The following is a 27,075-nucleotide window of genomic DNA, read 5'->3' on the forward strand; positions in this document are numbered from 1 at the left end:
TCTAAAGGAACTGAGGTTTTACATGTTTATTTTATTATATATTTTACTACATGTAAATGATATCCTTCTAAATGGAGCTTAGTGATGTTAACAAATGGTGGTTAATACTGTAATTTCTGTCATTATTAACGGACACATGTGTATTATAATAAAGTCCCCCATTGTAATATATGACAATATATGAAGGCTGAGTTATCTCACCCTTCTGTCCATGCTTTTATATGGTCATGGAACTCTTCAGTGATATAATATCCTTATAGTACATAAGAGCCATGAATAGCCTGTAAATTATATCCTTATAAACAGTGCTTAATGATTTCATCGGTTATAATTGGAGCTTAGTGAAGTCATTTCTGTCATGTGACTCACTGAAACTTGTGTATTATAATAAATAAAGCACCCAATGTTGCACAATATGAGGATATTAGAAGTCACCTTGGAGTTCCAGGACCTGTATGGAGGCCTTTGGCCTTGTGCTTTTATTTGGTCATGGAACTTCTCGGTAACTTAAAATATCCTTATATTTTACAATAGGGGGTACTTTATTCACTATATATTTTACAATAGGGGTACATAAGCATTATATAATATTAACAAACACATACACTCATGTATCACAGTAATAAAAATTACATGCAAGTTAGAATACAAAAAAATATCCACATACCTGGATTTTAATAGTTCAGATAAAGTTTGTAAATAAATCTTGAGAACTTCTTGTGGCAAGCATTTGCTGTGGTAGCTGCATGCCTGACTGCATGGTGTAGTGACGCCCAAATGCTGAGAATGATGAGCAATCTCAACCCCTCTTTGCAAGATGCCATTAAAGATAAAAGAATATAGTTTTGACTGGACAATTCCATTTCCACTCTGTATTAACTGGCAAATATGGGTTGAGATTTGCAAAGTAAGCTGTGAGTCATTGCCAAATACAACATCTTGGTAAGCTTGCAATGCATCCCATTTCCATATCATGTCTTCAGATCCTCCACTTGGCAATATACCTTGAAATTTGTAGGAGGGACTGCTCAGTGAACTAGAATCAGAGCCCCGCCCCTGAATTGTGTCTTGCAAGTCAGCGAACTGATCAGAATCCACAATGCATATATTGCATGTTGCTTGTTTTACATTAGGTGGAACTTCCCCACCCCCCAGCTGATCCAATACAAGGTTTGTGAGGATAGAGATTATATGTTGCTGAAAGTTTTTTAACTCTGGTAATTTATATGCATAAAGTAATGGAGCAAGAACAGACTTTGGATCCATACAACAGCAGATTCCAACATTACGTATACCAGAAAGAATCTGTATGTATGTTTGAGTCAAAGAAACTTGTTGAAGTAGACGTAGGCATTGGTGCGCACACACAGCAATACAACAACTTCTTTCAGAATAATGGACCTCACCATTTGCATTTTCCTCAAAAGGGTTTGTAAACACCTGGCTCTTGAATATTGAAACAGGAAGACCTGAAAGATCCCTATGATGATGCATATAATGTGAAAACTCACACCTCCGATGCCTTTTTTTTGTACACATGGACTGATGAAGCTGCTCAGATTTCACTTTTTTGATTATACTAATTATTTGAATTACACTGTTAATAAGTCTCAAGAGGTGAGAAGAAGCTTGTGATGTAATATTTTCATCTCTGGAATATAACCATTCCATTTGAAGAATTGTCTTTTCAACTAATTCAAATCCATTGTGTTGTATAAATTCATGCAAAAGCTCTATTGATTGGCTGAAATAAAAAGGGTTTGGTGCAGCAGACTGAAGGCACGAAAGAATAATCTGCAAAACACCTTCAAGAAGCTCTGGCAACAACAGAGCTTGATGTCGATATTTTGAAAAATTAAATTCTGCTTGTAGTTCCAGAAGTGTTTGTTTTTTTCTTGGAACAAAAGGGTCTGTCTTGATTTCTAAACAAGATTTAATTTTTAAAGTGGTCCTTAACAAATCAATAAGATTCTTTCTCAAGTTGTCAGGCATAACGTCTGTACTACCAATGTCCACAGAGAGAAGGTGCATGACTGTACGCAACAACATTCTTTGTACTAATGCCACAGGTTCATCTGTCCATCCTGCTGAAAGTGACTCCCACTCAGTAGTACAACACTCGCCAAAGCTAGACAGAAACTCTGTTAATCTGGGAATTACGCAAGTTGCAAGTGATGAATTATGGTTCAGCATTATGTCAAATTTACAAACTTTCTCCAGCAACGAAAGCAAGACATTACAGAGATCAAAAGGTGAGTTTTCCATATTATTTACAATTCGCAACGCAGCTACATCATTTAAAACCTCATTGCCATTGTCCTCTGAAAGGCATATCAATTTTGAGACATGTAAATCCATTGTGCCAAGATTTACTCTGGATTCTACTTCATTCTGTGCAAGACTGCCAGGTTGTTCATGCTCCTTGCTATGGTATAATGTTACTGGCTGTGATCGCCTCTGCTTATTTGTAAGATATACTTTATCATCAACATTTGTATCTGAATCAGATGATGATGACAAATGTGATTTTCTGGAATCCTTTCCAGGATAACGTTGGGTATTTCTGCTTAATCGCTTGGTTTTGCGGTGTGGGGGGTTGTGTTTTAATGGAATGATAATCTCTAAATTAGAGGCTCCTACAGCATCTGTAGATGTTTCCGGATTTGTGTTTACATCTTTGGTCACAAATAATTCCGGCAAAAGAGGAAGATTGAAATCTGCAAATTAATCAAATATGTATTTAACCAGTAAAATATAAGTAATGTGCATTGCTTAGGTAATAAAGCTTTATGTGAGAAAAATCTCTGTTCACAACTGTGATTTATGCGAATTTTTTAAATTGCCTTTTCATCCTTTGAGTATACTATAAAGTGGGTAGATACCAGATCAATCATACCATTTAATGTATTAGAAAACTTTTAAACATTTAAATTGTCCCTCTCGGGACAATTTTTTCGTGTGCCAGGCCCTGTATTAAGCCATTACTAATTAAAGGGGTAGTTTACCTTTGCATGAACTGTTAGTATGATGTAGAAATTGATATTCTGGGACAAAATGCAATTGGTCTTCGTTTTTTTTTTTTTTTTTTTATTTTTAGTTATTTTGCATATTGTTCAGAATCTCTTCAGTTTGCTATTTCAGCAACTATCTGGTTGCTATGGTCTTATTTCCCCTAGCAACCAGGAGGTGCTTAGAGTGACATACTGGAATTAAAGAGGGTCTAAATAAGAAGATAAGTAATACAAATAATTATAAATGTGTAGCCTCACAGAGCAATAGCTTTTTGACTGCTGCGATCAGTGACCCCCATTTGAAAGCTGGAAGAAGTTATGGAGGAGTTCCATTACCATGCATTTATATAATATAATAAAATTCTGGGGTGACCTGTAATTTCTCCATATTTTTTATATAATAAAAAATGTAAGGTCCACCTTTCTATATATCTTTTATTTACATAGCGCCAACACATTTAAGCACTGCTTTACATCAGTCCATGATCTAGGGAAGCCACAATCCAAGAAGCCATTAAATTTGTTTTTAAAGTATGGAAACCAGCCCATGCAGCAATGGGGGAATATCAATGCAGATAATAGTCATGTCAGAATTAATTTCAGGACCCCAGTTCTGAAAAGCAGCAGTGTCATTGGCATTTAACCTTTAGTGTAATTTTTTTATTCAAACTCAAACTAATAATCCCCCCACTATGTGCGCTAATGTATTACAATACAGTGTACAGTAAAGTAAATCGGTCACATTATTTTGCATAATTTGTTCCCCTTCAAATTCCCAGTACTGTAGTATATATATGACATATCCATTAAAGTAGTCAAGGTGATTTGAAGATCCAATTTTATGGAACAAGACTTCCAATACAGTGTTCTCCTCAGGATGACCTGACATTTTTTGCAGCCTAAAATTGTAGCAGACAGCACCATTCAGAAATATATTTAAAAAGCCTTTATTTGTTACTTCATGGCTTTATCTGGACAGATACAACGTTTCAACCAGCATATGGCCCTTTATCAAGCTAATGTGGCTTGAAACGTTGTATCTGTCCAGACTATAAAGCCGGTTGAAGTGGACACCGTTTGACGTGCACCTGGTTGATATGAAAAACTTGGTCAGTGCTGGCTAATTGTTTGTTAATTTTTTGCAGCCTAACAGAAACTGGTACAACCACGTCGTATATTTGAAGAAGTGCAAATCAAACCAGGTTCTGTAAAACTTTTTCTATTACATTGAGCACGGAGAGAACATGGCAATGCAATATATATTGCCTGTTTCTAGATATAATCTTCTAGAAAACAGTCTTTCTGAACTCTGTAAATTCCCTGGATAGATATATTAAAGTGTTTTAGCATACTTGAATCACATATGGCCAATAGCCAATTGGCATATTTTGTTGGTCAAGCTGCATCTTTGTGAAAAATTGCATATATGTTCATAATGCACATCTCAACCTCTGCACTAATGACCGAGGTCCAGTTATATACATATGCTGAAAATTTAGAACAGTACTTCACCATAGTAAAATGAAAGGAATGCTATTTGTTTAAAACAATAGGATTCAAAAGCTAATATTCACTAAATACATCATGTTTAAATTGGTCTGCCAGTGGATTATAACAGGATCAGATATTTAAAAACTGAAATGACTAACATATAATGCAAAAAAAAAAAAATCCTGTAACTTATATTACTTAACTATAAACAGTGCTTAGTGATGTCATTACTTATAATCAGTGATTACTGATGTAACTTGCCACATGCTCACAGAAACTTGTGTATTAAAAAATTTTTTGCTCCACCCTTTTGTAAAAAATAAGGGTATTAGAAGTCAGCTCTTAGTCCCATGACTTCTATTATGTTATGGACTCCTCAGTGACTTCTAATAACCTTATAATACACAAAAGCCATGAATATCTTGTAAATTATATCCTTATAAACGGTGAGTAGTGATGTCATCAGTTATAAACGGTGAGTAGTGATGTAATTTCTGTCACATGACTAACTAAAATTTGTGTATTATAATTAATAAAGTACCCCCAGTTGTAAAATATGAGGATATTATAAGTTACCTCGGAGTTCCATGACCTGTATAAAAACACTCGGCCTTCGGCCTCGTGTTTTTATATGGTCATGAAACTCCTCGGTAACTTATAATATCCTTATATTTTACAAGAGGGGGTACTTTATTCACTATATATTGCACAATAGAGGGAACATTAGCATCATACATTACAGGTTTATATAGATCTCGAATATATTACACATAATGCAATTAAATGCTTAATTAAAATTCATAAAAGTAATCCCCCCATACTAGTTTGATACAAATACTGAAAACTAACTTAAAAGTTACATTAAGAGAGTCTGAAGCAATCAAATGACTACAGCAAAACAGATTAGACATTAAAGTTTACCTTTTGCTTTTTCTTCATTTACAGGAATCTTCCAAACCAAAGGCAGTAAAGACAAAATTAAAGTAAGCAGTTCTTCTCGGCATGTTAATTCCTACAAATGGAAGATATATAAAAATAATAATATTAAAAAAAGCCACAATTACCACAAAAAAGATGTATAATCAAAACCAGTAGAATAGCACAACATGGTTGGGTTAGGACAGTAAACCAAAAAGGTTGAAAACAACTCAGCCCAATGATTTATTTGCACTAAAGATCATGCCCTCAAAAGTCCTACCAATCAGAACCTAGTGTTGACATGTATCACATCTGTGCAACTCGAGCAATTGTAAATACACACCTTCTAAGTTCATAGCATTCCTCACCTAGTAGTGAAAAGAGCAATTGTGGAAGATTAAAAGTAAATAGTTTATGTTAGGCAGCAAAGACAGTTTACTTTACTAGCAAAAATCTGTAAGCAGAAGTAATGAGGGTTTATTTTAAACTGTATACTGAATAGAATTTTTAAATTTTGCCTGCCACTCCCCACCAATTCAGATTTCACATTTGCACTAAATTAAAGCAAAACTACACAAGCAAGTCACTGCTAATTTTATGTACTTGCTAGCGTTATGCAGAAAAAACATGGTGAATTTGCTTTTACGTTGAGTATTAATGGGATGCAGTGACACATATCATATCAGTGATACCTAATAGCATATGTGCTAGATAAACTGCAGAATGGTCATGCCTATTGCCTAAAAGGGATACTCTTGGGGGCAATCAAAGTATCTGTTTTAAAGGACCAGTAACATAAAAAAAAAATGTTTAAAAATTTGTTAGTGCACCACGAAAAATAAACACTAAGACAAAAGAAATTTTTAAATAGCAAAGCCTTTATTAAGAAATAACTTACAGAATGTCCACTTCCTTTCTGCTTCAGAAACGGCGAAAAGGCGACCATCCATCCTGCAACGATCGATTTCTCCTCCCTGGCTATTCACTGACAGGCATCGCTTTCATCCTCCTCCTGGTCTCCCGATGCACACTTCTTCCTGCTACTGTTGTGGGGAAGTGAGTTCCTCTGGAGGGGCCTCCAGTTGGTGGGAACTTGGAGCCAGCTGGATCGATGTGCAAAGTCCTGGGGCAGGAGATGTAGTCGTGTCCCCGCTTCATGGCTGCTGCTTCGTGTCTGTCGCTGCTGCTCCCGCTGTGTGCCCGTGACTGGCTGCTGACACTGTGCTCCCTGCGCTGCCTCTGCTAAGCCATCCCTTTCCCACGGTCCCAGCGCAGCCGACACTTCAGTACTGGTGGCGGCGGTAGTGCAGGAAGCGGAGGGGGAGCTGCTGGGGCACTGTACTCCCCTCAGGGGGGAAATGGTACAGACTACAGCGCAGCCGGCAGGCTTTGCACATCGATCCAGCCGGCTCCAAGTTCCCACCAACTGGAGGCCCCTCCAGCCAAACTCACTTCCCCACAACAGTAGCAGGAAGAAGTGTGCATCGGGAGACCAGGAGGAGGATGAAAGCGATGCCTGTCAGTGAATAGCCAGGGAGGAGAAATCGATCATTGCAGGATGGATGGCCACCTTTTTGCCGTTTCTGAAGCAGACAGGAAGTGGACATTCTGTAAGTTATTTCTTAATAAAGGCTTTGCTATTTAAAAGTTTCTTTTGTCTTAGTGTTTATTTTTCGTTGTGCACTAACAAATTTTTAAACATTTGTTTTTTTATGTTACTGGTCCTTTAAGCAGAGTCATAAGGGGTTATTTACGACACAAAGAGCTGGTGCAACATGCAAAAAGTAGGAGCAATCCACCTTGTTTTTTTGCACTTTGCACCTGCCTTGCACACAGAAAAATGTCAGTAGGAATATTTTCTCAGAAATAGTGCACATAGACCTGTGTCCACCCCATAAATACACCGTTGCCTGCTTTCTACAGTGCTGTTTTGATATCCTTGTGGGACAAATCTCTAGGTGTTCACCTCCTGCCACCTAACTTGCACATCAAGTACTTACAGGATGCAAAATGCCCTCACACCAGTCTGGAGTTTCTTGCCTTCAGCAGTAGGTCAGTCCCACAAGTACTGTATAAATTGCCTCTCAAGCAGAAAGTTATTGCCCTTAGCACCACAGTTTATTGCCTCCCAGTATGGTGTTATTGACTTCAGTAGTGTGTCAATTATACAAATAGTAAGTATATACTAGCAGGACATTGGTCCCATAAATAGTGTGTTATCATCTCCAATGGTATGTCTATACAATTATAACCCTGGATATTTTGTATTTGCTCTTAATCAAGTACAGCAATACTTAACGTATTATGTCCAGACGTGTGTCTCATTTTGCAAAATGTTCTTTTTAGCTGTTATATGGAGCTATAATATGTGTATGGGACCTGTTATCAGAATGCTAAGGACCTATGGCTTTCCGTATAAAGTGTCTTTAAAGGTTTTTTCTATAAACTGGATCTCCATACCTTATGTCTACTAAAAAATCATTTAAACATTAATGAAACCCAAAAGAATTGCTTTGCCAACTACAAGGATTTATTATATCTTAGTTGGGATTAATTACAATGTCATATCTTCTTGACAGGGAAAAAAAGTAATAATTAAAAAAAAATTATTATTTGATGAAATTGGAATATATAGGAGATGGCCTTGCTGTAAGTGGGAGCTTTCTGGATAACAGGTTCCTGGATAACAGATCCCATAAATGTACTAAAAAACGTTTTTTCCTTTGATAAAGATATGGGATGCACTGTTAGTGCATAATAAGAAAGTATTATTGCCACACAAAGGGGCAGATTTATGGTCTAAACTGTCAAATTCGACTAGGTAATTATCCAAAATCTAAATTTGATTATCATACTGGCCCTTAAGAGTTCAAAATCGACTATTCACCACCTATAACTTGTCAAATAACTGTATAAGTCAATAGGAGAGGTGCCGTGACCCATTTGGAGTTGTTTGTAGCCTTCCTGACATTCAAGTTTTTGATTCAAATTTGATTCGAGTTTTAGATTCTTTATAATAAATAATCGAATATTTGAATTTCGAGTAAAATTTAAGTCATGCGAGTGTAGCGCAATAGTAAACTGACTTTACTGTGGTCAGTTTAAGCTACTATCAGTGTGTGGTTATATCACATATGAGGCCCTCTCTCTCAGGGGTAAGCCCTGGCAGCAGGGTGGAGGCAGGGTGTAGTGCAACTGTAACCAGGTGTATTAGCACAATGATGGGCGCCAGTAGTTCTTTAACGATTAAACAATGAACTGTCTTTATTTAACATAGCATATAGCACATTTCCACAACGGAGTTTAGAACAATCAGACAGCATAAAGGTAGCATATACTCACAGAACCAGTATAGGCTGAATCCCTGCAGGCCAGGGAATATACAGCAGAGAGAGTTGCAGCTTGTGAGAGGTATTGCCCAGTTTTTAGGATCTCTTTCAGTGGCAGTCTAGGTGAATTCCTACCATCCCTAGTCTCAACACTTTAGTCCCTACTCTGGGTCAGTAATACCCTGGGATCTTAATCCCTCTAATATCCTCGGTGGAGCCTTGAGCTGCTCAACTATATATCCTCTCTATCACTCCTAGAGTGATCTATAAAAAAGTATGCTATCTAATTACTAGGGCCAATGCGCCTAATACCCATTCCCTTCCAGCCTGCTTGGTTGGGCTAAAGTAATGGACCCAGACCTCATGGTTCCCAAGACCTTTATACTACTGCACAGTGCCATCTGGTGTACACTGTGAGAACTACAGGGGTAACATAAGCACAAGGTCCCCATAAGGACCCACTTAGGCGTCCATATTACTAGGGATGTGCCAGTGTCAGTAATGTGTAAGGGTGTCTAAATTTTCACGTCCCTACACGAGTAAAAAAAACAAAAAAAAAACACATGAATTTCGATATTAGAATATTGATAAATGTGCCCTTAAAGCAGTGATCCCAACGAGTAGCTCGTGAGCAACATGTTGCTCTCCAACCCCTTGGATGTTGCTCCCAGTGGCCTCAAAACAGGTGCTTATTTTTGAATTACAGGCTTGGAAGCAAGTTTTGGTTGTATAAAAACCAGGTGTACTGCCAAACAGAGCCCCAATGTAGGTTGACAATCCACATAGGGGCTAACAAATGGCCAATCACAGCACTTATTTGGCACCCCAAGAACATTTGTCATGCTTATGTTGCTCCTCAACTCCTTTTTCTTCTGAATGTTGCTCACAGGTTCAAAAGGTTGGGGATCCCTGCCTTAAAGTGTCTAAACACAGGGCTTACCCTGTCAATTTTAAAGCAAACGTGCAATTTTACGGGGTCAAAGCCCTGTATCAAGCATTATCAAGAAACTTTATAAAGGGGCATGACCCCCAAAACATTGCACATTCACATTAAAATTAAAAGGATTCCCCATTCTTAATAGTATCAGAGGATGTGGTGACATCTAGTGCCACCAAGGCCCTCTCTCCATATGACTATAGCAGGCATGAAACTGGTAACTTAAAGTATACCCATAACAACTATAACATACTTGTTGAAGTGGATATTTAGATAAATAATATATATATCCTTATAAAATATATTGTAACCAACACTGGCATAACTAGCAGCCTAGTCTTTGGCACTAATAAACACAGCATTTCACCATTTCGTAGTGCTGCGGGGTGAATTTTCTACAGTAATTGCTTCCCTTGGTAGTGGAAAAGCAGCTTCCATCCGGCACTACAAAAAGCACAGCTATATTGAAAGCAATTTGACTTTGATTGTATCAACACTGGCATAACTGCATCTTGACTTCCTCTCCAGAGGGCACGTTGGTGGTGGTGGATGGCAGACCAGTGCGGCCCAGTTAAAAAATGCCTTCAGCGCTATAAAGACCAGCAGAACACAACTTCCTGCTTTTCAGCTCTCTAACTCTGAGTTAGTCAGCGACTTGAATTCAAAAGAAACAGTTATGACCCATGTGCACCCCCCTCAAGTCACTGATTGGTTACTGCTTGGTCACCAGGGTAACCAGTCAGTGGAAACCAAGAGAGCTGAAAAGCAGGACGTAGTGTTCTGTTCGACATCCGCTCACTCCAGCCTTTATACATTACATTTTTGCCTAACTATACTACAGAATACACAGAAGGGCCTGTTTATAAACAATAATAGTGACTGCACAAAATGCAATTAGCCATGCTTTTTTCCCCATAAAGCACCATTTTCCAGAATCCAGAATCATTTCAGCTGCATGATGACAGGCAAGTTGAAGATAACATTTTCAGTGGCAGTTTGAGTAATTTCTGGTGATTGGCATCAAAATGACATTTGCACATGATTGTATTCTGCCTACTGCAACACGTCTAGAGACTGGAACCCTGAAATTATTGCTACGTTCAGAAACTCTGGGGTTCAACACTGTAAATAATCACACTTATGCATTACTAAGCAGAAGAGACAGGACAGTCACATTGGTGCTTGGCACCTCTACACAGAAATGCAATGAATTTATTCGACAACATTTGCATCCATTATATCATGACCATAGCAGCTGGGTTCATAAATGCTGTGATATTTTGTAAATTACACCAAAAAAAGTGTACATTCTGATGTTAAATTAACTACGTTTATAAAGCTACAACATATAAAATACCTCAGTTTCCCTTTGTGCATGCTTATGACCCTGATCCACTCTAGATGCTTACATTCAAATTTATTTGGATGCAAATGTTTTGTGGAATTCACCCATCTACTGTCTGACATCTATCCTAATCATTCTGCCTTCAAAAGATCTATGCCAATATTATTAGTAAAGGACAATAAAACAATATTTTGAAGGAAATTAAAAAATATTTTGAAGGGAAAAAACAACTCTCTAAGGTACCCAAGCAGACCCGCTTACTTACTGCACTGCCTCTCCTTACCTCCCTCCCTGACCCCAGCAACGGCGCGCAGGAAAAGGTACTGGGTAAGGCATGATTAAAACTGGGTGTACAAGTGGGTGTACAGAAAATTGTAGGATTTGTTATTAAGTAAACTAGGAGAAATAGTCAGGAGTCTGCACACATTTGGCAAGGCAGTGTATTTCACAGATCATTTCCCTGCATGTGCAAATATTTGTTCATCTCAGGAAAGAAATATTTGCATCTTAAGAAAGAAAATACACATGACACAACTCAAATTAAAATCCTGCGTAAGTGCTTGGTTTTGCCCACAATTCTTACAAGTGAGTTTTCTATCCACCCAAATAATCCTTCACAATCCCTATTTTGCCTGATGCAGCTATACAATTCCAATACAGTATTGTGCCATTCTCTAAAACCCTGTGACAGGGGATGGCCATCACATTAAGAATATCTAGAAATGTATGATGCTGAGTGGAAAAGGGTGCCAGTTAGTTCATCTGGGATACAAACACAAATCTGGCAATTGGACAAAAGACAAAAGAGTGGAAACAGCGCGAACAGGACCTATCAGACGCTCTCCCTTAACTCACATTTGGTGAGTGAGCTGCACAACCGGTTGTACCGGAATTGTGGCAAAGTATTCTACGTTATCTTTCCTTTAATCCATAGAGTGTGGATCTTAAACGAGAAAAATCTAAGGGAAAGTTTAACCCACACTAAATATTCAATAATCACATTAATATTCACCTACTGCACAATGAATGTGTTTTAAGTAATGAATAATACTGCATTCACTATCACTTGGAGAGAAATCGTTTACATTTATTAATTCACCGAATAAATTCACTTTTTTCACTTTTTATTTTTTATATTTTATATTTTCAAAATTTCACAACTTTTTTTTGGGCTCTCTTCTTCTAAGTTAAATAAAAGAACACTATTATCACTGTCAATAATCACGGTGGGTGTTAATAATTTTTTAAAAAACAAAAAACAAAAATCTTTTAAAAAAATACTATACTATATTTTATTCTTTCTGTTAAATCCCCCTCCTCAATGAATTTTTGAGGAATTTAGCACTTTATTTTCTGTAATTGGACAAAAGAATTTGAAAGGAACTGTATTTTGTTACAAAGTAACAAAAATATATCTCTGGCTCAAATACTGGTATTGTTTCCCTGTGTGCAAGTATTTGTTCACCACAACAAAGAAAACGTTCTGATTTTTCAATTGAGATGTTTAATGCACAAGTTCGTAGCTCTGTCCTTAATCCTTGTGATTGAGTTTCCTCTCCATCCCGAATAAACCTTTGAATGTCTATGTTGCCTGTTTACCATTCTCTCACAGAGACACAAGATTTGCTAGATAACAATTGCAGATCCTGGAAAAGATTACAATCTTGTACACTGTTATGTTCTAAGGCCACGGATTTTGCAAAATGCTAAGGAATAATTGATATGCTGTGGTTGTGGAAAAAAAGTGGCAACTATGGCCAGTTTTATTACTAGTAGTGGATAGAGCTCATCACTTTAAAATTCCACCACTTTCTATTCATTCCTACTGGATTTTTAGAGGCATATTAACAAAGGAGGAACTCCTAACTTTCATCGTAGATTAACACTGTTCTAAAAGTCGCATAGGAATTAATAGAAAATGGTGACATAAATCTGCCCCTAAGCATTTCTTCTACCATCCCTTGTTCCAAATTCTTTGCTCTGCAAGCCAAAAATGTGAACAAGATTTAAAAAGATAACTATCAGAATTTCTGTCAAATATTTATTTAGAAAGTTGCATGTTCTCTTCTTTTCATAGTGACAGCTAATGTTGCTGAATTGTGATTAGCCTTGGTGCAACTGCCACATACTAATGTGCATTTTATTAACAAACTCTGATGGTCATAATACAACCTGTAAGAAAAGTATAGGGGGCAAGGGCCACTAAAATGAGTAACAGAGTGAATCCTGGGTCTCAAATGAAATGCTTAAAGGTGTGCAGCCTGGGCTTGGGTTGAAGCAGAGTTTAAATGGGGCCTTTGTGCCATTGCAAATTGCCTTCAAATGTAATTATCTATATAAATTGTAACTTGAACTTTTCCTCAAAAGATACCATGATTAATTTATGAATTTGGGCCACATATCTTTGTTCTAAAAAATTCAGAGCAAAATGCCCAAAGCATTAGCTATGCTATTTTATGAATGCTTCAGAATGTAAAACAGACAACTACCCACACCATAATATACACAATTTATTAAATGTTCAATTTTTAGACAATATAGGATTGTAATGTTCTTCACTTTAACACCTTAGTGTTCCTTGCTAATTGTATATACACTATTTCTTTTAGTAAGTAATGTATTCTTTAAAAATATACAGATTTGATAGGTTCAAATAGAAATTAGTGCAAACATGAAACGCTCAAGAGCATGAATATTTTTGGCCTTTATTTCACTTTCTTTATTTATGATAAGAATATATTCTTGCTTTGCTATCCAAGCAATTACCTTCTGAGCGAACAGAATGTCAATATGTTAATAATTCTGAAAAACAAGAGAAGTGTCAATAAGACCCCTGCATCACTCATCTGCCCTATAAGTCAGTCATAAAGTATGTCTGCAAATCTTCAGATGTTTTCAAACTTCTCTCCAAGACTGTAGCACTTAAGTAAGTTTGTCTTAAGAATTCAACAGATAACAATGAACTCCTCATTTTTACAGCCCTTGAGGCACATTTGATTAACTTTAGACAAATAAGTTTCACTCAAACAGAGGTCATCTTAGATTATTATATGCTTAAAATGGCCATGGTCATATAAAGTACATACTGAATATATATGTCCACCAATCCAGTTTAGTTAGGTTCAAGTACAATGTAATGTTTTATTATTATAGCTACAAAGAAAAATAAAATTATTTTTACAAAAGTGTTAATTATTTACTTAAAATGGAGTCTATGGGAGATTTCTGGAAAACAGGTTTCTTGATTAATGATCCCATACACCACAAACACACTTTCTCTCTCTGGTCAAGGTCTATATGATGATGTTTAGTATACATGATTCATAAATAAGGAGTAACAGTTTGACATTCTTACTTAATGGGGAACTGTCATAAATGGGAATCTACTTAAATTGGCCCAGTACCGACAGGCAGCTTGTGACTTCTGAGCAGAGAGGAGTTGGAGGGGCCCAACCAATCTTGACTGACACCTAAAGTTCCACCCCACATGCCCATCTTTCCTATTTGATAGAAAACCTGGAAAAAACTTTGAAAACTTGAAATGTATGACCATCACTGGTTATTTCTTTTCTGAGCAGCAGCAAAAGGCCCAGCAGTTTGAAACATACATGCCAAGTAAGCTGGCAGGTGATGCTAGGAGTTATAGTTTAACAATAACTTTAGGGCATTCACTGGTACATTGCCATAAAACTACAATTTGCCTGCTGTATAATATATAAATAAATGTTGTAGAAACAATAACTTGCGTTACTGTTATAGTGCAATAGTCATAGGCGGATTTTCATTAAGACTTGGAGAGGCTAAGCTGTTTGTCTAACGAATTATAAGAAAAACGAAAAGAAAAAAAAAAGAAAATCCTCTGTCTCACCAATGTATCTATTTGAGCTTGTCTGAGGGGAGGGGCAGAGGGGTGCTATTGACTAGTGTTGGAAATATAGGTTTATTCATCATGCTGTGTAACTATATTTATGCTGGTAAAAAGTGGTGTTAAGTAAACTGCTCATTTATAAAGCTGTGTGTTTTTTAATGCTGCCCAATTAAATTTTATGCATTTTATTTATGGTGCAAAGTATTCAAAGCAATGGTAAGTGGCACATAAATTCTTGTGGTAAAAAAAAAAAACTGTGATTTTCATTTTGCTGGAGTATCACTGTTCTTTTGATATTATTGATAAAAGTATGATAAATAGGTCCCATAGTACAAAAGCACCTATAATGAATTTGATGCTACAATTTTCATTCACATTTTCACATTGCAATGCAATGATGCACAATATTTTACTGTCCATGGCTGCACTGGTCTCCTTCAAACCCCAGGTTTATAATCATAAAAGCCTTTTAAACTGTGCTTGTAGCCGGTCTATAACTTTTTCACATGCGATACTACTTATTTTACATATCCAGGTCAGACCAGATCAGTTATCCTGAAACTCTTTATCCAGAAAGCTCAGAATTATGGGAAGGCAACCTCCCATAGACTTTAAACATTTAAACAATTCTAGATTTTTAATCATAACACAGTACCTGGTACTTGATCCCAGCTAAGATATAATTAATCTGTATTGGAGGCAAAACAATAGTATTGGGTTTTTATAAATGTTTTTTAGTAGAATTAATGTATGGTGATCCAAATTATGGTAAGATATCTTTTACAGAAAACCCCAGGTCCCGAGCATTCTGGATAACAGGTGCCATATCTCTATATAAAAAATTAATGAGATATGTGTGTGCTGTGGTCCCAACAGTAAAAGTGATGTAGTGTTGTGTACCAGACTTTATTCATAAAATGGCACCAGAAGAGGGGACATCATGATAAATGAGAGGGCCTGTTTGTCAGTTTCTCACTAAATCCAGAGATTTCTCACTTTGGGGCATGCTACTGACGAGGGAATTTGCACCAAGAATATCTTTTCAGAACTACTAATGGAATTCTTATAATTATCAACAAGTATTTGTCATTTAACATTACAAAATATTTTTTTTTCTTTTTTGAGAGATTGGTTAAATAACAAGCATTACAATACTTTAATGGACATATTTTCAATAGGTCATGTTTCATTATAGTGTTAAAATAAAACCGCCCTCATCATGCAAACCATGGCTGCTCCCTCTCACATAAATAAACTCAAAAATACTTTAAGCAAAGCTAGTTTACTGAACATATAACATGAGATATACTTTGTAAATTGGGTTGACACCTGTTCGGTTTTGACCTGAACAGTTAGGTTTTTCTGAGGCCTGTTTGGGTCTCAAGTTTCTGTTCAGTTTTCAGCCTTGTGAAAACTGAACAATAATCTGGGCAATAAATGAATTATCAGGTGAGATTAATTTCTTATTACAAAAAGCAAATCAATCAAAAATAAGAAATTGTTTTTTTAAATTAGCATTGCTGTATTTCAGAGCTTTCTGGTAACTGATTTCTATATAATAGATCCCATACCTGTAATTAAAGGATGGGGCTTACTCATCAGGCAGCATATAGACAAGAGATAGTGTTGCCACCAGTGTGGTTTTGAACTGGACATCAAAACTTTCTGTCCGATTTACAACATTGAGAAAACTGGATGGAAATCCAGCCAGTTGTGTCTAAGTGATGCTATAACCCTACCCTGGCGTCATTACTCCACCTACTTCATTATACCTGCCTCTTATGTCATTACTGCTCCACCCCAACTCTATCTGCCCCGCCCCCTTTTTTCGGGTTTAGCTGCCAGCAGGTGGCATCCCTGCTTGTAAAGCCTACAAGGTATATCTCACTGTGAGATAAGCAAATCTCTTGTTTACTGTATATCAATTCATTTTTCTTCAGTTATTACCTTTAAGGAATTGTTCAGTGTAAAAATAAAAACTGGGTAAATAGATAGGCTGTGCAAAATAAAAAATGTTTCTAATATAGTTAGTTAGCCAAAAATGCAATGTATAAGGGCTAGAGTGATTTATTATATAACAAGTCAGTCAGAACACTACTTCCTGCTTTTCAGCTCTCTTGGTTTACACTGACTGGTTACCCTGGCTACCAGGCAGTAACCAATCAGAGACTTGAGGGGGGGCCACATGGGTCATTTCTGTTGCTTTTGAATCTGAGCTAAATGCTGAGGATCAATTGCAATCTCATTGAACAGAAATGTACCATGTGGCCCCCCTTCAAGTCGCTGACTAGCTCTATAACTAGCTGAATAGCTAGTTATAGAGCTGAAAAGCAGTAAGTTGGATTCTGGCTGTTTTATTAGACATCTGTTCACTCCAGCCTTTATACATTACATTTTTGGCTAACTAACTATATTAGAAACATTTTTTATTTTGCACAGCCTATTTACCCAGTTTTTATTTTCACACTGAACTTTTCCTTTAATGGTCCTCATAAGTACTATTTGATCTCAAAAGCAGTTGGTTGTTTTTAAGGCAGCAATACGTTTATGTGGTGAATGCATAATGTGAACACCCTGTTAGAATGCAAGCCTTCATGTCAGTCAGGCCTATAATAAGATGGTTACAGAAGCTGCTGAGGACTCAAAAGCACTTAAACTGAAAGGTTATTTTTTATTATTATTATTATTATTATTATGATGATAAAATATGAATCTACATGAACAGACCTGCTTTACAGCTGGCCTATGCAATAATTCCCCCATGTCTTCACAGATTACCAGGCAAAAATATATAGATCTATTCGAACTGTAAGAATATACAGCGCCTCTAAAACTTCCATAAAAAATAAAATTTCTCTGCAATAGCTGTTCCTTTTGTTGTTGATTTTAGTATATTTCAATATGGGATGGGACCTGTTTTCTCGAATGCTCGGGACCTTGGGCTTTCTGGATAAAGGATCTTTCTGTAATTTGGATCTTCATACCTTAAGTCTACTAGAAAATCACAGAGAACATACATAATTTATATCAGTCCTGCCCCAGTGGAACGAAAGCTTCTTACATACAATATGGAATCAATTAACCTGCCTCTATGTTTTTGAAGTTTGGGAGGGAACTGGAATACCCTGAAGAATCTAATGGAACATAGGCACACAAGGCATTTTGTCAACCAGAGGAAATTGTGCTCTGTATTGCGGATCACAGAAATCTGTTCCAAACCTGTCAGCACAATTGCACAAAATACACAAGGAAGCAATATGCCCTATGTGTAATTTCGTTACAGAAATTGGCACTGGGATGGGTGTCCATAGACAGGGCCGGCCTTAGGCCAATTGGACCAATTGGGCCCAATTGGGCCCCGCACCTCTGCAAAGTTTTACCTGCTTACTACAGGTATGGGATCCGTTATCCGAAAACCCGTTATCCAGAAAGCTCCAAATTACAGGATGGACGTCTCCCATAGACATTTTCCTTTGTAATAATAAAACAGTACCTTGTACTTGATCCAAACTAAGATATAATTAATCCTTAATGGAAGCAAAGGTATGAAGATCCAAATTATGGAAAGATCTGAAAACCTCAGGTCCCGAGTATTCTGGATAACAGGCCCCATACCTGTACTAATTCATCTTTATCAGGGATGGCTCACGTTGAAAGTAATTGGCCATTAGAATTCCTTGCCTCCATTCCTTGCACACTATGGGGCAAATTTAATAGTTTTCGAGTTGCAATGTTACTGAGCTCTGTTTGTTGTTTCTCACGCTCAAATCGTAAAAAAAAAAAAAATACACTCTCAGCATGGTTTAGGTGGTGAGATTTTTATTTACTGAAAAACTCAATGCAAATTTAAAAAAAAACACAATCACAGCAAAATTGCAACTCTAACATTAATATCCCTGAGGGTTATTATATAAATAATTTAATAAATTACATATCTACTGTATATATCTGTATGTATTGTGGTTCTGAAGTTACTTCAATAACTTAGCAGTACACCTGCTTATGTAAAAATAAAAAATGGGTAAATAGATAGGCTGTGCAAAATAAAAAATGTTTCTAATATAGTTACTGTAATCTAACATAATAGCCAGAACTCTACTTCCTGCTTTGCAGCTCTCTAACACTGAGTTAGTCAGCGGCTTTAAGGGGGGCCACATGGGACATAACTGTTCAGTGAGTTTGCAATTGATCCTCAGCATTCAGCTCAGATGCAAAAGCAAACAGTTATGACCCATTTGCCCCTCCCCCTCAAGTCACAGATTGGTTACTGCCTGGTAACCAATCAATGGAAACCAAGAAAGCTGCAAAGTATGAAGTAGTGTTCTGGCTATTATGTTAGACATCCAGTCACTCCGCCTTTATACATAACATGTTTGGCTAACTAACTATATTGAAAACATTTTCATTTTGCATGGGCTATCTATTTACACAGTTTTTATTTTTATACTAAACAATTCCTAAAAACAAAAAACACAAAATGTTACATCAACCGCTCAATTGCTCTAGTTGCCCTTTTTAAATGTATTCTTCTATGTTAATATATATATATATATTTTAATTTGCAGTTCTCTAGTGCAATAGAGTGGATAAAAAATTGCAGTGGGGAGAAATACCTCGAACCGTAAAGCCCATTCCCACACACAAAATAATATATTGACCAATTTGAATAAATACCTGGACAGCCTGGTTTACCTGGTCAACACTAGCATTCAGTGTACGAAGTAGCCATAACCCACGTCCATTTATGAGGTATTCTCCAAGGACAGCCATATGGTTTTCTTCTTCTTCTTCATCCCTTGACTCTGCTCCTTGCACCCCAGCATTACAGAGTTGGTTGACATCAGTTAAGAATTCTCGAGCTAAGCTGTTACAGGGACTACCCATGATGCAGCTGCAATTAAAAAAAATATTACTGAAGAAGCAAAATTTAAAACACTAATTTAAAAAATATATATATTTGAAAAAAGTGTCTGCACTTTATAATTATTTTTTGTTTGAAGTGTACGGTCAAAAATATGTACAGTTTTGTAGGTAGGAAAAGCACACTCATTCACATACAATTTTGTGCATTCTACAAACTGTCACAATACAAAAAACAAAGCTGTAAAGTAGGCATAGTATGTCATAGAAAGCATATATTGGGTGTTTGTTCATAACTGAACTAACACTGATGCAGTCAGAGCAAACATTATATTCAACCATCAATCATTACCTCTCATTTGGTATGGATTATTCCACACACTACTGGCGAGTTATTTGTGTGAGATCAGGATTTGCTATTGCAATAACCCTGGAAAATAAGGTTTCTAAGAAAACACAAAGTTACCAGATCATGCCAGGTAGCTTTGCATAGCAGATGCAATGGGGTGCAGGATAATGGAACAATGCCAACATAGAAGGAAGGGACTACAGCAATTTTCAATTTGAAACAGAATCAAGGAATTCACAATTATGTCAACCACAACAAAAATAGGTTGGGGAAATTTAATTTTGAAGGAAAAGATACTGTTCCTCTTCCTTCACCTTCAATACACAAACAATGAACCATTTACAATGTAGATATCATCTTTCCTTGGCAGATGTGGAGTCCCTCGCTTTGAACAACACAAATTGTCTGAAATTCTGAAGTATCTGTTTGCATGTGAGTTGAGAACAAGTACTTAATTTGCTATTTAAACTGTATGAATACTGACATTTCCTCTAGCAGAAAATTGGGAGACCCCTTTCTCTGTCAGTTACATGTAATTTACGTTGCTTTTGTGTTTTATTTCTGAATAAAACAAACTTAATAGTTACATTTTTTTTAATCAAATTTTCTATTGTGTTTTTACGTCACATTTCTACGTCTGACACTTTGGCTCCAGCAAACACAACAAAGTGAATTCATTTTGTGTTCCATAAATAACAAAAAGTTATTTCCTGAATATCATACTTTTCAAAAGTTCACATTTTGTTGTATTGATATATTACATAAATATTTCTGCAATTAAGAATAAAATACATGACAAAGGTGTAACTAGGGTGTAATTCATTTAGGGTTACCACCTTTTCTGGAAAATATTCTATCCTTCCTATATTTTTTTTAATCTTTTTTTCCTACTAATAACATTGGCAACAATTATCATTTTTACTGGCTAGTTGGCAACCCTATTTTGATCTGACACGAACCTAAAACAGTGCTGTTTTATAGAGCACTTACACTTCTGTTAAAGCTAGCAGTTTCTATTAGCAGTTTGATATCCTCAAAGTTTGCCTTTCCAAGCATTTTATTTCATACATGTCCTTAGGTAAAATAAAACATCATAAATGGGAATATCAGGGGGGTCTTATAAATAGTATGGTGCCCAGTATGCTTATTACCTGGGTAGGAAGAACTAAACAGAAAAGCTGATTAAACTTTAAAAGCCTATGAATTTTTCTTGGGGAGGAAACGTTGTAGATAGTAATATTTAACATTTACAATCTGTGACAGACTGAGCCCCTCTATCAGTGGGTTGAACATTTTATAATTTGAGGCAGGTTAAGACACATTGGGGTATATTTATCAAAGAGTGAAGTTAATAGTGAAGTTCCGCCACTAGAGTGAAATTCCGCCACTTTCCATTCATTTCTATGGGATTTTTAAAGGCGTATTTATCAAAGGGTGAACTTTCACTTTCATCCATTGATAAATATGTGTAAGGAAAATGAGTGATTCACAGAGTAGTAGTAGTAGATAGAGAGAATAGAGCAACACCTTAAAGATGGCGCTTAGAGCCTTTGGCAATTCAAGGAATGTGACACTGTTCAATGCTTGATTTTCACTATATATAGTATGTTAAGTGTAGTTTTTACCATATATAGTATGCTAGCTGCTAAAATGTATAAATCTTCTTATATCCTGTGTGGGGGAAACATATATAAAGCTTCATTTTGGGGGAGGCTCTTTGACTTCTGCCTGGACTTCAGAGTGCCTGGTTATGTTGGAATTGCTGCTGAGCCATTTTATGGAGGGGTCCCTCAGCTAAGTATCAATAAATCTCTTATGTTTGTTTTACTTGTGTGTGTCAGTTTAATCACTCTACAGACTGAACAAGAGCCCAGTCTCAATACATTTGGTACCAGGAGCGTGGGGTCTGTAATTTGATTACTGACTGTGTCTGTGTGTCTACTCTGTGTGTCTACTCTACCTCTTTTTCTTGTCTAGGTCTGGGGATAGTAGGTATTCTTTGTGTATTGTGTATTTGTAATTACTGTTTGAATAGGAGACATTCTTAAAAAAATGTTGTGGATAAAAAGGCTGAAAGGGGTGGGGAAAAGCACTAGTGAGAGAACGGGGATATTGCCCAGTTGGGTGTCTGTCACAGGACAGTGTATATCAGTAGCCCCGGAAAGTGCTAAGTACTCCCCCGCCATTGAGGTGGCTAACCCAAAGTATGTAGTAGCGAATCTTGACTTCTCAAAGTATGATAAGAGGGAAAGTAGAGCTGCTGCAGAGGTGGTTTGGTTGTGTTTTCAAGTGTTAGAGCAACAAACTAAGCAGATACAGGATTTAGAGTTACAACTTCAAACTGTCAAAGACCAATTGCAACTCTTAAGGTTATGCAGTCAGAATGCAGAGCAAGAAAAGGAACAATTAGCTGCACAGTTTGAACAGTATATTATAAAGACTGTTAATAGGAAAAGAAGGAGAAAGAAGCAGAAGCTCATTAGAAATCACGTAGAAGTGCGGGCTTTGATAACCTCTCAGGATTGGGAGGGGGTGGATGAATGGTCAGGGTCTGAAGAGGGGGTGGATGATGACATTTGTGAGGTCAGACCCATTGTAACTCATAGACAAAAGAGAGAGGTGAGGGAGAAAAGTGGACAGCAGGCAGAACACACATATTCCACATCGGGAGGGGATGTGTCAGCTGAGCAACATTTAACTGATGAAACTCGGTCATGGTCAGATAGTGAATTAACTGAAATTGGGCAAAAGTTTACACAAAAGGTTGGAGAGGGATTAATAGAATGGGTTTTACATGTCTGGGATTTAGGAGGTGATGGTATTATGCTGATGGACAGAGAAGCAGTAGTTTTAGGAAGTGTAGCCAAGGATCCCCGTGTTCGTTTATACATGAAAAGTGGGCGTAACACAACTGGGACATTTACCTTATTGCATTTAGTTAGGGATTCTATTGCACAGACAATAGACAGTCCCTATGAATTAATAGACCTGACCCCCTGGAAAGTTACAACAGAGGGGATGCAGAGGCTGAGAGCAATGCGATGTATGTATGGTATCACTCCCGATCCTTTACCTGACAGAGGGGTGAGACATGTAGTGGTTGACTGGGAGGGTCCTGACATGGCTGCTTTTACACCATTGATTAAAAGGAAATTTCTTATCACAGCCCCAGAACAGTTAAAAGCCCCTCTTTTCACTATGTTGAGTGCTTTAGAAGCAAAAGAAGGAAGTACAATTTATGATGCGGCTGTGCTCTTGGGTCAAATGGGAGAAATGAATGTTGACAGAAGTGAAAGGAAACAGCAACAGAGTTTAGCTAAGGGAGGCCAGGAGGGGCATACATGTGTTAAAATTACTCGGAGACAAATGTTTCTAGATTTGCTAAATAGTGGTGTTCCAATAGAAACTATTGAAGGAAAGGAGACTAAATTTCTGCTCGCTATGTGGAGGGAACTAACAGCCAAACCTTAAAAGGTTGCCCTCAGTGATGTTGAAGAATTAACTCCGTCATCTCCTCCTATAATTGACTTAGATGAGGAGTTGAGCCCAACCCCATTAACCCTTCCCTCCACATTGCCATATGCAGAGTGTAAGAATCTGTTAGATGACATAAAACACACAGAAGGGAAGGGGTGGCAGTTGCCAGAGCCAATAGACTGAAGGGGTGGCAGATTCCCAGGGCCTGCCATAATAAAAATCAATGCTAAGAAACCTGGGGATCTATGCCCTTACATACCAGTCACTTTATATTGGCAGGGACACAACTCATTCCAAGGTACAACTCAGCCAGACCAACAAAATGCAGTTGCAATGACTGAAGGGTTGGGAGGCAAAGCTGCTGTTGCTGTACCTGTTGGAATGCAATTATGTAAAAGTATTATTTTTGAAGCACAAATCTTTATTTTCTTAATACCAGATAATATTGTGGGAATGGATATTTTTAAGGTACAATATTTGGTTATACGGTTGGGAACATTTATTGTTGGAGTCAAGAGTTTCACTATAAATGCTGCAATGCCCATTGTGTATGACAACATTGAATGGACTCCAATTCACATATCACCTCCACCAAACCAAGTGAACCTGAAACAATGCCATCTTCCAGATGGTCAAAAGGAGATAACAATGGCAACTGAGATGATGGTGGAGGTGAGAGTTTTCAGACTGGTATCATTCAGTGCCCCAATGTGGCCAGTAAAATAGACAGATAGCTCTTGGCTTTTAACCATTGATTACAGAGAAGTGGATAAAGTAGAGTCTCCTTTGGCTGTATCAGTGAAAGAAATGGTAACAGCTGTGGAACAAGTGACTGATGCATTTACCAGTTTGGTTACAAATCAAGGATTGGCTCAAAGTATGACTTTCATGACCATTATATGGACGGTCCAATCAAAGTTATTCCACAACTGGTTTTGGACTGTACACAGCACATCACTGGACTGTCTTATTACTGGATACGTTATGTGCTACTGACTGTTTGTTCAGTTTACTTTGTTACAAGAAAAAAGACTGTTTTTCAGTTGAGGGAAAAGGACACAAGTGCCCTGCAAACTGCTATGGAAGAAAAACAATTCCTTGTACTGTACACTGCCCTGCAACCTGATGAAGGAACTATTATGGATGTACCTGTCACAGTCGGGACTGATTTTGCAATATCTGGATGGGTAAATGGTAACGAAATAAACTTGTGTGCAGCTTTTTCACAGAAACTCACTTTCCAGAAGTGGAAATTGTAGGTACAAGTAAGGGGGGGGGGGGAGTGTCAAGTAAATCTTCATCTCAAGTGTCACAGCAGATATCTGTATTAGTTGGATGTGATAACTTTGAGCAACCCGTACTGACACTTTCTCCATCTACCATAAAGGAAGCAGTGACATCAGAGGACTTCATTTTATTGTTTACAGATAGATCTGCCACTATTATTGCTGCCAGACAAGGACACGTCTGGACAACAGCTGCTTTCCAACCTACAGCCCATCCAACTGGAGTGGGTGGAGCTAGCCAATAAGCTGAATTAATGGCAGTAGTTTATGTACTGGAGGAAACACAAGGCTTGTTGAATATATATACAGATGAATGGACAGTGTTCAAAGCTTTGACTGTGATACATATTTTAGGCCAATGGACACATGAGCACTCGGGACATCGAGTGGTTCAAGGCGCTATGGACTATGCAAAGCATAAAGGAATACCTTTAATCACTGTACTTGCTAAAGACATTGTGCAACAATGCCCTGTATGTCAGAAAGTAAAGAAAAGATATTCATTAAATAAACTTTCTAGAGTATATGGAACACTACTGACAATGGGACTAATTTTACTGGGGTATATTGGGTGTTTCTTATTTCATATTATCCGCAAGAATACATTAATGGTTTGTTAAAACAGCAGGTAAACTTTTGGCTCCAACTCATACACTCAGGGGGGTGGAACAAGGTAATGTTATGGGTGGATAATGGGATCATGGAATATACTGCTGAGAGTAAATGTCTGTTTCAAGTTAATAATGAAAGTGTGAAATGGGAAACTGAACTTGTTTGGGAGAATTGTCTATTTTATGTGCAGGGGGTTATGTAACATCTTTTTGGATGTGTGTGAAGAAGATACTAATCTTGTTTTATCTTCCAGCCTATTATGAATACAGAGGGTCAATATCCTAAAAACATGGCTGGCAACATGCTTTTCTGATGATTTGTGTGGTCTAATGTGATATAACGTTTGGTTTATGGGAAGAGAACTCGATTCTACAAATGCTTATACAGACTGCAAAGCAGCAAAATGAATCTAATAGTTGGCATCATTAACATGGACTGAACTAAGGGACTGTTCTTAATTTCTCTTCAGTGCTTAATGCTTCATGGATGGATTATTGGAAGGAAAATCATGAGGGACTTGCTTATTGGACTATAAAAGATACAGATTTGGTGGATAAACAAAGTTTTACATAGAACAAGACACAAATTATTTACTACTGATGATATGATATGGACTTGGTTTGCATCTTGGATAGGGTGGGGCATGAAATTCTGAACAAGTGGGTGCATGTACCTCCATCCCTGATAATGCGGATGTCATTCTAAGCCACATTGAGTAGGTTAAACTGTTGTAGAAAAAATCTAGAGCTATTGCTAAGGATGGTCAATTATTTATTTTATGCTTATGTTTAGCTTTTTCTATTATTCTGAAACTGATTTAATGTATCAAGGCTAGTACCATATCTGACAAGCGTCAGGTATTGCCCATACGTGTCAATGCTTTTGAATTGATTTCCTTCTCTGTAAATCAAGGGGTGGAATGTAAGGAAAATGAGTGATTCACAGAGTAGTAGTAGTAGATAGAGAGAATAGAGCAACACCTTAAAGATGGCGCTTAGAGCTTTTGGCAATTCAAGGAATGTGACACTGTTCAATGCTTGATTTTCACTATATATAGTATGTTAAGTGTAGTTTTTACCATATATAGTATGCTAGCTGCTAAAATGTATAAATCTTCTTATACCCTGTGTGGGGAAACATATATAAAGCTTCATTTTGGGGGAGGCTCTTTGACTTCTGCCTGGACTTCAGAGTGCCTGGTTATGTTGGAATTGCTGCTGAGCCATTTTATGGAGGGGTCCCTCAGCTAAGTATCAATAAATCTCTTATGTTTGTTTTACTTGCGTTTGTCAGTTTAATCACTCTACAGACTGAACAAGAGTCAATACAATATCTCAATATCTCAATACAATATGCCTTTCAAAATCCCATAGAAATGAATTGTGAGCTGCGGAATTTCACTCTAGTGGCGGAACTTCACTCTTTGATAAATTTACCCCATTGCATTTTCTCGGTTGGCATAAAAAAGGATAATACAGCTACAGATAGGAAAAAGAACGAGAGGGAGAACCTCTTTTTTTAAAATAAGACCAAAGGGTAAAGCATCTTGGACTTAATATGAAATTTGATAACATTTAGACACAGCAAACAAA

The 27,075-nt window shown here is 37.1% G+C and overlaps 1 protein-coding gene across 4 annotated transcripts in view; it reads right to left on the bottom strand.

Annotated features, from left to right (window-relative positions):
- LOC101027285 (lysosomal-trafficking regulator) overlaps positions 1–27,075 on the bottom strand; it is a 223,919-nt gene that overhangs the window by 173,017 nt on the left and 23,827 nt on the right. For 2 of the 4 annotated variants that reach the window (XM_018263118.2, XM_018263120.2), the window contains exons 2-4: positions 19,592–19,790; positions 5,424–5,514; positions 668–2,717 (exon numbers count right to left, since the gene is read on the bottom strand). In XM_018263118.2, the coding sequence (XP_018118607.1) occupies positions 668–2,717; positions 5,424–5,514; positions 19,592–19,783 (2,333 nt within the window). In that variant the 5' untranslated portion in view covers positions 19,784–19,790. Of the gene's footprint in view, positions 1–667; positions 2,718–5,423; positions 5,515–19,573; positions 19,791–27,075 lie in introns of all 4 variants that reach the window. The other 2 variants (XM_018263117.2, XM_018263119.2) reach the window with 1 other exon arrangement.

Source organism: Xenopus laevis, chromosome 5L (genome assembly GCF_017654675.1).
Source record: "Xenopus laevis strain J_2021 chromosome 5L, Xenopus_laevis_v10.1, whole genome shotgun sequence".
NCBI classification, from domain to species: Eukaryota; Metazoa; Chordata; class Amphibia; order Anura; family Pipidae; genus Xenopus; species Xenopus laevis.